This window comes from Crotalus tigris, unplaced genomic scaffold, assembly GCF_016545835.1.
Source record: "Crotalus tigris isolate CLP2741 ecotype Arizona unplaced genomic scaffold, ASM1654583v1 scf7180000018540.1288718, whole genome shotgun sequence".
NCBI classification, from domain to species: Eukaryota; Metazoa; Chordata; class Lepidosauria; order Squamata; family Viperidae; genus Crotalus; species Crotalus tigris.
The window spans coordinates 216,699-232,668 of record NW_024097064.1 but is presented as its reverse complement, the minus strand read 5'-3'; the positions used below and the strand labels follow the sequence as shown (position 1 = coordinate 232,668).

The window sequence follows — 15,970 nt, the reverse complement described above, 5'->3', positions numbered from 1 at the left end:
TTGGCTGAATGCTGCCCAGAAGAGAATGAAGAGTTTGCATCTTGAATTTTTGGTAAATTAGGAACAAATTTAGAGCCTTGAGGTCCATCCTCCTGAGGCTTTTGGTACCACAAACAGGATGGAGTAGAAACCTAGTCCCCTATTGATCTGGGGGTACCCACTCTATTGCCTCTATGCTTAACAGATGATGAATGGCCTCCTCCATGAGACCTTGTTTCACGGGATTTCAGGATAGGGGGCAGGAGATGAAGTGCTGAGGGGGTAGTGTGAGGAACTCCAGAGACAGTCCGTCTCTGATAGTGGTTAGAACCCAATTGTCCGTGGTGGTGCTTTCCCATTTGTGGAAATAAAGTGCCAGTCTTCTGCCAATGGGGGGAATCCGCCTCAAGTCACTTTGACTTTCAGAAAGGACAACCTCCTCTGCCACGAAAGGGCTGCTTAGCCTGGAATTGTGGCTTTGGCTTGTCTCTGTAGCCGGACCGGTCCGAGGATTAGTCTGGCCCTGCTTGAAAGGGCCGATACCCGCTCCAGGAAGTTCGGTCTGAGCCAGATTTAAACAACGGACGCCGGTTGTAAGGAGAAAAATGTCTGCCCATTTTTTTAACAATATGAGCTAGTACCTTCAACTTTTCTTTGTTTTCAGTCAGGTAAGGAGTGAGAGCCTCTCCAAAAAGGCAACCCTTTTGATATGGTGCCGCAGCTACTCTCCATTTGTGCCTGGTATCAGCCTTCCAATTTTTTTAGCCAGAACAACCGGCGTGCAGCCACGTTGGAAGCTATGGCCCGAATATTTGGCCGACTGCAGAGACACATCCGCCATGTATTCCAGTGCGGCCCTTAGTTTAGTGACATCCTGATGAACCCTTACTTCGTCTGGGGATATTCTAGCCTATAATTCCCGGAGCCAGATTAATGAGATTCTGGCGAAGAAGGAGTTAGATGTTGAGGCTCTTATAGCCCAAGCTGATGCCTGATGGGTCCTACAGAGGGAAATCTCAGACTTCTTGTCCTTTGCCTTAAGGGCCTCCAACATATCTCCTGGGATTTTGGTGTCTGACAGTATGGGGGTGAGAGCCTCATCTACACCCGGAACTTTGAGGACATCGTTGAGGAAGGGACCATATCTAAGAGTTTACGATCTAATCCCCCAAGAGCAGAGAAACTTCCAGGAGATCCCCACTGATCCTGAATGGATTTTAGAAACATGGGGGGACAAGTTATCTGTAGGCTCTTCGTGACCAGTTCCAGAAACAATGGGTCAGAACTCTGTCCAGAGTCCTGATCAGCTGTCTGTGGTTTTACCGGTTCAATTTTTCCAGTGACATAGGCCTTTTGTAAAAGAGAATAGAAGGAATTTGGATTAAACACTCCTACCATAGGAGTGGCCTCCACCTAACTGTCTTCCTCGTCTGACCACATGCCTTCCTCCGGAATCTGTGCGGAATAATCCGATATCTCGCTCCCTTCAGATTGAGGTGGAGAACCATGATCTGAGATCACATACTCCCTGGAATGCATAGTTTCCGTGGGCATAGGGGGGTTTGACGGTCCTTGGACCTGAATGGCCCTCCCTGAAGCCGCAATCGCCTGAACCACTGCCTGTGAGATCATGGCTTGGAGCTGGACAGTAAATGACGGATGTTTGGGGCCCCGAAGACCCACCGCCATTGGCGTGAAAGATGCTGATGGGATTGGGGGAGGGGTGACTGTAGTAACCTTCCCCTGAGACCCACAAGACACTGAGGAAGGTCCTGGCTCAGCAGCTGGGATTGAATCTTGGACCTGTAATCTCAATTCTCGGTCAAAGAGGGGCAGATGGTCCCGTTCGTACCCCAGCAAAGAACCCTGGTCCAGGGTGTGCTCGGGAGACCAAGCCCATGGAAAAGGGGAAGGTCGATGCTCCCCTGATGTGGATGCAAGGGGGGAGAGAGGATAGGCTGTGTCTCTCCTGCCTGTTGCTGGGCTTTGGAGAATTGTCGTTCCAGCGCCCTATGTCTGCTATCTGCTTGCTTGTCATCGGCCTTAGAGGTCCATTTGACCTTGGCCTTGACTTTTGCAGGTGTATCCTGACTGGATGGCTTGCGTTTTACATTTCCACTGGAGGTGGAAGCCTGTGAAATGGTGTTATCTGCCATATTGAAACAAGCAACAGGAAAAAAAACAACAGGTGTTCACCAGGAGATCTCTGGATCGGGCCTGTTCTGCAGTAGAAGAAAAGGCAGGTTTTCACCAGGAGATCCGTGGATCAGTCCTGTTTTGCAGGAGAAGAAAGGGCAAGCTTTCACCAGGAGATCCCTGGATCGGCCCTGGTCTGCAGGAGAAAGGAAGGCCATGGCCCACCTGGGTGGTACAGGCCTACACGAGGGTCTGTGAGGTCCGGCCCACCGTTAAGCACGGAGTCACTATGCGATATAAGCCGCGCTGCACAGGGGCTGTCCTCCTCGTTCAATTTTTCAGGCCCACTGTAATAGTGAGACAATTTGGCTGATAAAATATCAAATGTCAATTAACGATAAGTCTATATATTAATATAGATATATATCTTGTTTATTTTAATTCTATTTTATTTTAATTATTTTTTTTTGACCCTTGTGTCTCACTTAGTGATGGCTGGGACAGTAACTGCCGATCACAAGAAGCAGACAGTGGAAAACAGGCAAAGCAAGCAACAGTCCAATCTGTTGGCACTGGATATTTGAAAGGTACTGGTAAGTCACACAGTCTGGAATATCACCAGATAAAAGGAGTGAATGCCTCAAGCTATTTTCCCTATGTCCACTAGGTAACCTAAGATGGCACTTATTAAGCAGCTGAAGCACGAGGTAATGAAGATCTAAAAGAGTGTAATTAGAACTCCTATTCCCCCCCCCCCACATAGGGAGAATCACCAAATAAGTAAGTTGCTTTGTGACTGAGAAGGCTGTAATTAGGTCAAAGCAATCAATTTAATGTGTGCGATCGGGCGGAGCCCAAAATGGCAGCCACGATGATCTAATGAGAGAGAAAACAAGCTGAGAGAAAAGATCCTGCAAGTAATCTGGTAATAAGTTCTTTTAGTCAAACAGTTCACCTGTGGGTTTTTTTGGGTAATTTACAGTTGACAATTAACAGTAACAAGGAAGTACTTGAGTGAGGATCAAGTCTTCTAGAAGCTCAAAATGGTGCCTGTAGGTTGTTTGAATAGGTAATGAACCCAGGAAAGTGAATTCAGAGTTTTCAGCCGAAAACTAGTAGTTTAAAGCTTTGCATTCACAGCGAAGATCCTGGGAGGGGGTGGGGGGTGGATTGTAATGAGGAGGCAGCGATCGTGATGATCAGCTGTCTGCCTCTGAAAAACTCAATGGAGAAGGGAATTGATTAAAGAGAGAAGAAATGGTGCAGCACTGAGCCCAGAGCTGAACCAATGTCCCCCTAAAGAAGGAAAAAAAGGGTAGAGAATCCACGAATGGCAATAACTACCTTTCTGAATCTAAATTGGGAACCAAATTCTCACGTCTCTTTAGGGCTGAGACCAAATGAAACTGGGGCATAGTCAGACCCTGCAGAGGCGTGGCAACTTTGATTGTTTGGTCTGATTGGACTAGAAGACTAAATCAACCCATTCGTGGATTCTACATTCCTCTACATGCTGGAGAAACTTTCATTTTTAGCACAAACTCTGTGCCTGTTTCCTGCTCCCCCCAACTCCTCTCCGCCACCATGGAACAGTTTATTTGAATGGAATCCTTGGGGAAATGGGAAACTCCATCTGTGTGCAAATGTAAGGCTTAAAAAGGCAGCAATTTGCTGTGTTTTCAACCACCCCATTTCCTCACAGACAAAGTTACCCATCTCCCCAAGGTCTCCGTTCGGATAAAAGGTATTTGAGCACAATTGAGACCCTTGGAAACGCAGCGATTCCATGTGTTTCCAAGTTTCTCTAGGTGATCAAACACTTTTTATCCAAATGGAGACCTTGGAGACATGGAAATCTGCTTCTGTGTGCAAATGCAATGCTTAAAAATGCAGATCAGGCACAGATCAGGATTGCTCTCAATAAGGCTGGTGCATGCAGTGCATCCTCATCTTCTTGAAAGCAATCCTGCCCTGTGCCTCTGGTTTCTTTCTTTCAGACAGAGTAGAGAAACTCAAGCCGCTGCTGCTCAACACTTTTTTATAGTATTTTATTAATTTTCTATTACAATTAATTAGTGCTTCATGAACAACATGTTGTTTGGATTGATTTGTTTTGCTTAGTAATACAAGTTAAGTTCTTACTGTCTATTCCATTTTTCCAGCCATTAATAAAATAAGTTCCATGTTTGAAAATATTCTGTATCTTTTTTCTTTGATTCTCAATATAAGTCTATCCATTTTAGCACAGTCCAGTATTTTGTTGATTATCTCTTCATCCAACAGTGTTTTTTTTCATTTTTCCAATGCTGAGCAAATACAATCCTCATTGCTGTTAATACATGTAATATTAAATATACAGTGTTTATCAATTTTTTCTGGAATTATACCTTAAAATGTTCAGGTTTAAAGTCTATGTGTTTCCATAACATCTTTTCTAGCCAAATATGTATTTTTGTCCAAAATATTTTTGCTTTGACACATGTCCACAACAGGTGATAATATGTACCAGGATTTTGATTACATTTTCAACATTTACTAGACACATTTTTAAACATTTTTGCTAATCTGACAGATGAAAGATGCCAAATATAAAACATTTTATACAAGTTTTTTTATACAAAGTTACCATTGTCAATGTATAGTTTCTTTCCCAAAGATTTTGCCATTTCTCTAATTTTATATTGTATCCAAAATGTTTCGCCAATATTATCACTGTTTCTTTCATTTGTTCATCTTCCATTTTCAAATTCAATAAAACATTATAGTAATAAGTAATAAGTAATAAGTAATAATAGTAAAGTTGGAAGGGACCTTGGAGGTCATCTAGTCCAACCCCCTGCTCGGGCAGGAAACCCTACACCATTTCGGACAAATGGCTGTCCAGTCTCTTCTTAAAAACTTCCAGTGTTGGAGCATTTACTGCTTCTGGAGGCAAGCTGTTCCACTGATTAATTGTTCTCACTGTCAGGAAGTTTCTCCTTAGTTCTAGGTTGCTTCTCTCATTGATTAGTTTCCACCCGTTGCTTCTTGTCCTGCCTTCAGGTGCTTTGGAAAATAGCTTGATTCCCTCTTCTTTAGGGCAGCCCCTGAGATATTGGAATACTGCTATCATGTCCCCCCTTGTCCTTCTCTTCGTTAAACTAGACATACCCAATTCTAGCAACCGTTCCTTATATGTTTTAGCCTCCAGTCCCCTAATCATCTTTGTTGCTCTTCTCTCTACTCTTTCTAGAGTCTCAACATCTTTTTTACATCGTGGTGACCAAAACTGGATGCAGTATTCCAGGTGTGGCCTTACCAAGGCATTGAAGAGTGGTATTAATACTTCACGTGATCTTGATTCTATCCCTCTGTTAATGCAGCCTAGCACTGTGTTGACCTTTTTGGCAGCTGCAGCACACTGCTGGCTCATATTTAGGTGATTGTCTACTAGGACTCCGAGGTCCCTCTCACAGTTACTACTATTGAGCATGGTGCCACCTATGCTGTACTTGTGCATTTGGTTTTTCTTGCCTAAATGTAGAACCTTGCTTTTTTTCACCATTGAATTTCATTTTGTTAGTTAGTGCCCAGTGTTCAAGTCTGTCCAGATCCTTCTGTATCTGAAGCCTGTCTTCTGGAGTGTTGGCTATTCCTGCCAGCTTGGTGCCGTCTGCAAATTTGATGAGTTCCCCATCTATCCCTTCATCCAAATCGTTGATGAAGATGTTGAAGAGTACTGGGCCCAGAACAGAGCCCTGGGGCACCCCACTACACACTTCCCTCCATATAGATGCAGTTCCATTGAGGACCACTCGCTGAGTACGGCCGGTCAGCCAGCTACGGATCCAGCTGGTGGTGGTTCTGTCTACCCCACATTTTTCTATCTTGTCAAGTAGTAGGTTGTGATCTACTTTATCAAATGCCTTACTGAAGTCCAAGTAAATTATGTCCACAGCATTCCTCTGATCCACTAATTTTGTCACTTGGTCAAAGAATGCAATAAGATTTGTCTGGCATGATCTATTTTTGACAAACCCATGTTTGCTTTTAGTAATGACTTTGTTTGCCTCTAGGTGTTCGTTGATTCGTTGTTTGATTATCTTTTCCAGGATCTTCCCAGGTATTGAGGTCAGGCTGATAGGTCTGTAATTTCCTGGATCCATTTTTTTTCCTTTTTTGAGGATGGGAACTACATCAGCTCTTTTCCAGTCCTCTGGTAGTTCCCCTGTGTTCCAGGATCTTTGAAAGATATAGTTCAGTGGCTCCGATATTACATCTGCCAGTTCCTTGAGAACTCTGGGGTGTAATCCATCTGGTCCTGGCGATTTGAACTCATCTAGGCTGGACAGGTGCTCCCTAACCATTTTCTTGCCTATCTTAACTTGTGTTTCTGTTTTGTTTTTTATGGCACTATTTTTAATAGGTTGGTCTGTTTTTTTCCCTTTGTGTAAAGACAGATGCAAAACACGAGTTAAATAGTTCTGCTTTCTCCCTGTTGTTTGTCACCTTCTTGCCACTTCCACCCACTAATGGACCAATCGTTCCCTTCACTTTTTTCTTGTTTTTTACATGTTGAAAGAAGCTTTTTTTGTTATTTTTGACTTTGGTCGCAAGCCTTAGTTCATTTTGAGCCTTGGCTTTCTTCACTTCATCTTTGCAGGCTCGGGCTATTTGCTGATATTCTGACTTAGTTATGTTCCCCTCTTTCCACTTTCTATACTTTCTATACTATACAATTTCTTAATTAGTTTTTCATCAGAACTCAACAACACTTGATCAAACATTGTCTGGTCTTTATAAAAGCCATATATTTTAACATCTTTATCAGACCTTGATTGCATTTGCAGTCAAGGCCACCATGATAAGTCAACATCCTGACTTCTAATTCTTGTTTAGATTTTAATTTCCTATGAGTATTCAGAATATCCTTATATGTTAGAATTTTCTCAAGTTTAACTAAGTTTGGGTGAATGAATGCTTCCATCATTGATAGCTATCCTGGGATTTTCATATAGATTTTTGGTTTTATCTTTTCCCATACAAATAATAATGTGTTTCTTATGTAATGGTTTTGGTAATATCTATGGGTTTTATTCTTTTCATACCATAAAAATGTGTGCCATCCAAGTTTCAAGTCCTTCTAAATATAACAATCTTTTATTTCTGAGGGTTATCCATTCTTTTAACCATGTTAGAGCATATGCTTAGTAGTATAAGACCCAATCTGGTAGTCCAAATTCTCCATTTTCTTTAGCTTCTTGTAGCATTTTCAGTTTAATTTTGGCTTTCCTTCCTTGCCAAATAAATTCTGAGATCAGTGTATTCAGATCATCAAAAAACTTTTCCTCTATTTTTATAGGTACTGTTTGAAATAAAAAAAGGAATTTTGGTAAAGTATTTATTTTCACAGTAGCTATTCTTCCTAACACTGATAGTTGTAAGTTTTTCCATTTTTCCAATCTTGTTTGATTTAGTAATTTTATATAATTATCTTCTTTTATTATTGCACATCTTGCTGTTAAGTATATTCCCAAATATTTAATTTTCTTTTTTTATTAAAAGTTTTAAGAAATTTACAATATAAACTCCTCCCACCCCTTCCCCCCTCCCCCACTTCCCAGAGCTGATTACAGGGTAACAAATAAACAAACATAATCTATCTAACATAAACCAACTACACTATCAAACAAAACCATAACGCACTTTAACTCCTTTTCAAAACAAATATTAACAAATTAAAACAAAAATAATAATATAATTAAAACTATTAATAATTATCTAACATCTACACATATGCAAGATAATACTTATCAGTTTCTTATTTCTTTTGAATATAATTAATCCATCTTCTCCAAACCATAATATATTTTTCTTGTGATTGATCCTTCAAATAGGCGGAGATTTTCGCCATTTATGCTAAATTAGACACCTTAAGTATCCATTCTTCCAGGTAAGTAGTGAGTTTTTCTTCCAATATTGCCCCACCAATAATCTTGCAGCTGTTATAAGATTCAACATCAAACTAATTTCTTTAACACCAAAATCTACAGTAATACCCAACAAAAATAATTGCGGAGTAAACTTTATTTCTTTGAAAAACCTTTTGAATATTCCACCAAATCTTAATCCAAAAAGCTTTAATATCTCTACAAGTCCACGAAATGTGAAAATAGGTTACATCTAAATTTCCACATCTCCAACACTTGGGCTGTAAATTCGGATACATGCGGGACAACTTTTGAGGATCCAAATGCCATTTATAAAACATTTTATAAAAATTTTCCCTTAAATTTTGCGCTTGAGTAAATTTTACATTTCTAACCCAAATTGTCTCCCGTGTATCCAATAAAATCGGCTCTTGAATATTTTGTGCCCATTTAACCATATAATCTTTAACTAACTCCGTTTCTTAACTATTTGTAAGTCTATTTTTTCTGGCAGTTTTTTGTTTTATTTTTGTAAGGTTTTTAACTATCACTTTGGTTTTTTCTCAGTTTATTTTCAATCCTGCTATTTCTCCAAATTCTTCTATCATTTTCAATAGTTTAAGAGTTGTCTCCAGCGGTTCTTCTAAAATGAATACCAGGTAGTTGTAGTTTATAGCTTTCATCTTTTATCTCCATTCCTTTGATTTCTGGATCTTGTCTGATATTTCTGTTGAGAACTTCCAAAGTTAGCATAAATAACAGTGGGGATAGTGGACATCCTTGTCTTGTGCGTTTCTTTATATTAAAGTTCTCTGTATAGTCCCCATTGACAATTACTTTTGCTGTTTATTTATCATATATTGTCTTAATGATCAAACATTCAAACACTTTTTATCTGAACAGAGATCTTGAGAAGATGGGGAGCTCCTTCTGCGAGGAAATGGGGTGGTTGAAAACACAGCGATTCGCTTTTATTTTTTTCTATTTTATTTATTTCTAAAGTTTATACTGCTCCCACTTAATGCTAAATAACATACCCAGGGTAGGTTAGAACAAATGCTAATGTCACATAACATCAAAAACTATAATACCTTTTTGGAATGTTTTTGGTCTACACCACAAATTACTCACAACAAACCTTCTTGATATCAAGATGATATTATTTGGTATTATGCTATACAGCAGTGATGGCAAACCTTTTAGAGACTGAGTGCCCAAAACTTGGCCCTGCCCCGCCCATCACTCCACCCCCCATGTCCCGTGCCCACCCATAGGGCCACCCACCGCCTCCATGGCCTGCCGCAGATCACCCAAGTGGCCCAGCAGCACCATGGCAACCCCCCTCCACCCACACCCCACAGCATCAACTGCACACAACGGGGCGTGATGGCGGAATCTTGTCCCCGCTGCCCAGCTGCCATGTCATTGGCTGTGCTGCTCTGCATGGGCCATGCTCGGGGGTGATTCTCCTCTGGGGAGGCTGCTGGTGAGGAATGGGCTGTGGGGGAGGCGGTGCTGGAGCAACGGCACGGGTGCCCACAGAGAGGGCTCTGAGTGCTGCCTCTGGCATGCGTGCCATAGGTTTGCAACCACTGCTATACAGTAACTGTTATAAATACAAGGTTTGCTTTCAGCTCTACCAGAAAAGAGAGTCAGCACTGCCTATATATAGCTGTTCTCTCAACAGTCAGCTGTGTTACACTTGTATATATTTGAAACAATGCTTTCAGTGTTTATTAATAATACCTTTATTTTTTAACTTTATGTCCATGGATAATTACTTCAGTCTTTTTAGAAAGCATCACAAGTGCAATTACAGATGACTGAAAATGTTTTTGCTATAATAGGGGGATAGAATAGAATAGGATAGGATAGGATAGGATAGGATAGGATAGGATAGGATAGGATAGGATAGGATAGGATAGAAGCTGGAAAGGACTTTGGAGGTATTCTAGTCCAGCCCCCTGGCTCAAGCAGGAAAACCTATACCATCTGAGACAAGTGACTTCCAGTCTCTTCCTAAAATGCCTCCAGTTTCACTGATTAATTGTCCTCATTGTCAGAAGTTTCTCCTTAATTCCAGGTTGCTGCTCTCTTTGGTCAGTTTCCAACCATTGTTTCTTGTTCTGCCCTCTAGTGCTTTGGAGAATAATTTGACCACTTCTTCTTTGTGGCACCCTCTCAAATACTAGAATACTGCTATCATGTCACCCCTATTTCTTCTTTTCTTTAAACCAGCCAAATCCAAATCCAGCAGGAGTTCTTCATATGTTTTAGTCTCCAGGCCTTGATCGTCTTAGTTGCTCTTCTCTGGACTTTTTCCAAGGAGTCAACATCTTTTTTGTAATATGGTGACCAAAATTGGTTGCAGTATTCCAAGTGTGGTCTCACTAGGGTTTTATAAAGCAGTACTAATACATCACGTGATCTTGATTCTTTATTATTATTATTATTAAATTTTATTCATTTATAACATAAAATGTGAAAATACAAAAGTAAATAGTAGGGGACAACAGTAGAAGAAGGGAAAACAAAAAAGGTGTGAAGAGTCCACTAGGATTCCAAGATCCATCTCACAGTTATTTTTGAGCCAGGTCTCACCTAATCTGTACTTATATCTTTGATTCTTCCTGCCTAAATGTAAAACTTTGCTTTTCTCCACATTAAAACTCATTTTGTTGGGTAGAGCTCATTGTTCTAGTTTGTCAAGATCTTTTTGGATCCTGAGCTTGTCTTCTGGAGTGTTGGCTATTCCTGCCAGTTTAGTGTCATCTGCAAATTTGATGAGTTTCCCTTCTATCCCCTCATCTAAGTCATTAATGAAGATATTGAAGAGTACTGGGCCTAAGACGGAGCCTTGTGGTAATTAATTCAGTCAAGAAATAGGAAGTCTATTATACTGTATTTGCTATAAATCACTGCAAACTATAAACAATTAATTAGTAATCTTGGGCCAGGCATACTGCAGACACTAGATGCTATGTTGTAATGAAACTGTAAAGAAAACCAATATAAAGGATAGGAATTTATATTTGTAACATGTAAGTGTTTAACAAGTTTCATTTTTCTTACTTCTTAATACTCAGAATCTGTAGTTCCTAAAGAGAGCTTCATGGTTTAATTATCAGGAATTATTTAGAAGAATAGAACAGAGTGTTCAAACGTAGGTCAAAATTAGCCTAAAATTCAAAAAAGAATAACTTAAAATGCAAGAGAGTATGAACCAGGAAAAAAAGTTAAGCCTCCTTCAACTTGCTTTCTTAGTAACAATATGTAAATAATTTACACCTGCTTTGGATGGGAGTCTATTTGGCTGTTTTGAGATTAGCCAACATCAATTAGGTGTGCCAAGTGCTATGATAAATGCAAACTAGGAAACACCTTTGCAATAAAATACCTTCATTTGCCAATTGCAAATGTGTAAATAATTATGAATTCTTTTCTCCAGTCTTTCTCCAGTCAATTAAATGCTAAAGTTTTTCTACATCCAGCCAAACTTTTCTCAGTAAGATTGTAACCTAAAACTAATTTATTTAAATTGGAAAAATAAGTTTGACAGAATAAACTTTAGAACTGAATAATGAGTATTTAAAGATTTGCTTATAGAGAATGAGGTGAAATACGAAATGAAGAGATTATTTGCTCTATTTTAAGATATGGTGTTCAGTTGTTAAAGTTGTTTATATTTGTTGGGACAAAGGAGGCAGCTACTACTTTTTCTCTTATTTTTTTCTTTTTAATTTTATACTTTGTATTAGTTTTATCTGTACAATGTAATGTTTATAAAATTATTATTTTAAATAAAGAATAATATTTGGAACAAATATTTAGTGAGTTGTGCTATAAAAGGCAGAGCATCCGGTAAATGAATTATTGAAGCACATTATCTGTAGATGATACTTCCTAAAATACATTTAGTGAAGTAATGGGATTTTCAAGTCAAAACAATTAATATGTGGCTAAGGCACTAGTCTAGAAACCAGGAGATTGTGAGTTCTAGTCCCGCTTTAGGCATGAAAGGCAGCTGAGTGACTTTGGGCCAGTCAGTTTCTCCAAGTCCAATGCGAATAACACTGTTACTGTTATGGGGAAAGTACCAGGAAGAAGGAATACTCACTGAAATCAGAAGGACTTGGCAGTCCAGTAAATACTAATTGGACTATTGTGCCAAAATCAATTCTATACAAGCTTTTTCTCCACTATCCATTGGTCAGACTAACAATAAAATATTGCATGCCATTCTGGGTATAGTATTTTGGGAATCACATTAACAATCAGCTTCAAATTCAACAATAAAAATAAGAATCCTGTTCTAAATATATTGATCAGTTAGTACAGATACACCAATAGAATGGGTAGAATGATATGGAATTATGAGTAGGGACATAAGGAGAACTCATAATTAATATTAAACATTCAGTTTAGATTTTAAAAATTATGCACTGATAAAACTACTTGGCATGACAGCATATATACTTAAATGTGTTAAAATTTCAAACAGAACATTTGAAAAGTTATGGTGTATAGTGATGGACATTTTTCCCCTTGAAATGTAAATGTTGTTTAACTTCCATTGCATAATTCAATTTTCTTGGTTACGTTCATTTGGTAGGAAGCATCAAACTGAATCCACAAGGATATTCAAACTGTAATAATCTAGCAATGATGCTACTTTGATTTCACTTCCACGATTCTGAGTAGATGATATCCAATAAGTTCACATGCCTTTTAAGAACAATTTTCTTGGAAGAATAACAGCTTTAGTTGCTTTGTGAAGCAGATTTTTTGTAATTCAAATTATATCAATTCTAGAAAATGATTTGTTATCTCTCTGAAAAGAAGGTAAAGTCATTTTTACACCTCCAAACATCGATCAAACCTAAAGTATCTGTCAGCTCAAAAAAATTGGGGGGCAGTTTCCCTTGTGTTTCTTTAATTCCTTTATTAACGGATTTGTCTAGTTGTGGAGTTACTACCCCATGTACTCTCCAATAACATACAAATACTGAAAAAAATAGGAGACTAAGTGTTCAGATGTTTTTAAAATTGGCTTTTTCTTAATGTGGAGTGTGTAATCCCACCGCAACAAATGTTATTTCCCATAATTTAATTTGCACAATTATATACTTGCCTTAATCATCAGCAAACAATAAATGTGGATGTAGTTGAGGTTTTATATACAAAATTACATTAATTTTTTTGAGTTAACATAAATAAATAAACCCAAAATGTTACTTGTTAAATACTTTTTATCAATCTCTTTAATATGAGTTTCTTGCAAACATAATTATACCATGGTTCACATTTTTCAAATAATAACTTTTTTCTCTTTTCTGGGGTATTTGTCCCATTGACATTCCATGCTAAAATCTTGAAATCCATCTGTTATGAAGAGAAAGTTCCAGGGATTCCAGCTGAGGCTCCCATCACATCACTGTCCTTGATAAGTGTCAAATCTCTTTTTATCTTTTTCTTTCTGATCTTTATCTTTTGAAAAATAGTATTGTTCCAATCCATGTTTTTCCAAAAAGTCTTGTGCTTTAAGGACTGAATTTAGTCTATAACATTGATTTTTAAAGATAACCTCTTCCAGCTTATTCCAGAGAGAGGGAATATTATTTTGTTTCAGGAGATCTGTCAGGAAAAAAATATTCTTTGTGTTTCCTTAATATTCTAATTGGAATTTCTTTGAATATTTGCACTTCTTTTCCACAAATATTAAATCTCTGGTGGTAATGTTTCTGAATTATTTGCTCTTACTAGATTTTTTTTATAAATTGGATCATACTGTCTCTTAGCAGTTGACGTCTGGCCACATATGCTGAATTTATTCGGTAAATCTTGTCTATTTCTTTAGAGAAGTCTACTTTCTCATCATTAAACCATCTAGTCATTTCTGTTTCAATTACATCAATTAAGTTGCAAATTTGTTCCAGAATTCCTGAGGCACAGAAAAACTTCCTTCTGTTTCAAATCAAAAACAGTAAAATTTTGGCTGAGAAGGCCTAACCTTGTGTCTGTCTCATCCATTCCAATCTGTATATTTTTAACATCTTTAACTCTGATATTGTGTTTCCCCCAAAATAAGACCCTTATTTTATTTTATTTTATTTGCCTCCAAAAGAGGCACTAGGTCTTATTTTTTGGGGGTATCTTTTCCACTCACCTCCTGCACCGATAGTCCCACCCAGCCAGCCCATTTCTGCGGCTGAAGGAGAAGTTTCATTCTGCAGCCAAGAATGGAGCTTCAGCCTGCATTTCACAGTCAGAAGCCTTCTGGAAAGGCCACAGCAGTCGAGAACCAAACTACGGATTGAATCTTGGCTAAATATAATAACAGATGGGTAACAGAGGGATTTGAAGATTAGTATAGTATAATCTTTAGATCAACCTGTTGATGCTTTTTCTTTTCTTTTAGCACCCAGCCTACATGTTAATGTTAAATTTAATTGACCACCTTTTCCTCTTTTTTGTACACTATTTTGTACAAAATGTATGCTTTTGTTTTGTTTCATTTTGTTTGTATGCTTTACTGTTTTGTATTTTATTTTCTATGATAAAATAATAAATAATATTTTTTCTTTATTTTATCTTGGAGTCTCAAAAACAAAAACTAAAACACATGTGCACTATTCAGGTGACCCTGAAGACACAGATAAGCCTCTAGGTAGCACTAATGGCTTGGTAAAAGAATGCAAATGACCAGCTGTCTGCAAGGAGTATAAATCTTTCTATTCCCCACCATCCAGTCAGAGCTGAAGAAGCTTATTGAATGAGAAGCAAAATGTCTTCAAAGAAAAACAAAAAAGTCCATTGCCTCATGACAAAGCATCTTTGGGATAACTATGATCTGGATGACTGAGAATCTTCATAGACATCTAGCTGATTTTAACAAACTCAGAGAGAATCTAAGAAAAATTCTATGGATAAAAATCCTAAAAGGAAAAACAACTCAAGAAGTATGGGGAAACTCTGAAAAATATAATGATAAAAGCCCAGTCCAACACAATATCACTGAAAAAGAAAAACAAGAAGTCCAAGATGAAACCAGCATGGTTGCACAATGACCTCTCTGATAAACTGAAAGACAAAAAGGATAAGTACAAAAAAATGGAAAGAGGGACATATAACTAAGGTAGAATATCAGCAGATAGCCCGAATCTGCAAAGATGAAGTCAAGAAAGCAAAGGCTCAGTCTCCGTGCAAAAAGAAACTAGCCCAACCTACCAAAAACTATAAAAGACAGACTAGAAATTAAAACTACAATAAGCAAGAAAATGGTTAGAGAACACCTATCTGATCTTGATGAATATAAATCACAGAGATCTGATGGATTACATCCCAGAGTTCTGAAGAAACTGGCAGATGATATCTCAGAACCATTGTACCATATCTTTCAAAAATCCTGGGACACTGGGGAAATACCTGAGGAATGGAAAACAGCTGATGTGGTTCCCATCTTCAAAAAGAGGGGAAAAACAGACCCAGGAAAATACAGATCCACCTGATATCAATACCTGAGAGTATCCTGGAAAAGATAATAAAAAAATAGATCTGTGAACATCTAGAAACAAAGTTATAACTAAAAGCAAGCACGGGTTTGTTAAAAATAGATCATGCCAAGCAAATCTTATTTCACAAAGTGATTAAATTAGTAAACCAGCGGCTCTGGACATAGTATACTTAGACTTCAGCAAGGTATTTGACAAAATAGACCACAACCTACTGCTAGTGGATGATCACTTAAACATGAACCAGCAGTGTGTGGCAGCAGCCGAAAAAACTAATACAATACTTTGTTGTAAAAACAGAGGCATAGAATCAAAATCACATAAAGTATTAGTACTGCTTTATAAAATCCTAGTAAGACCACACCTGGAATACTGAAACCAATTTTGGTCACCATACTACAAAAAGTACTTTGGAAAAAGTTCAGAGAAGAGCAA

At 38.2% G+C, this 15,970-nt stretch overlaps 1 protein-coding gene across 7 annotated transcripts in view; it reads right to left on the bottom strand.

Moving 5' to 3' along the window:
- ADCY1 (adenylate cyclase 1) overlaps positions 1 to 15,970 on the bottom strand; it is a 451,138-nt gene that overhangs the window by 429,440 nt on the left and 5,728 nt on the right. The window contains exon 1 of one of the 7 annotated variants that reach the window (XM_039353933.1): positions 14,191 to 14,369. The exons of the other annotated variants lie outside the window; for them this stretch is intronic. Coding sequence (XP_039209867.1) covers positions 14,191 to 14,250 — 60 coding nt within the window. The 5' untranslated portion in view covers positions 14,251 to 14,369. Of the gene's footprint in view, positions 1 to 14,190; positions 14,370 to 15,970 lie in introns of those variants that run through there. 7 annotated transcript variants of the gene reach the window in all.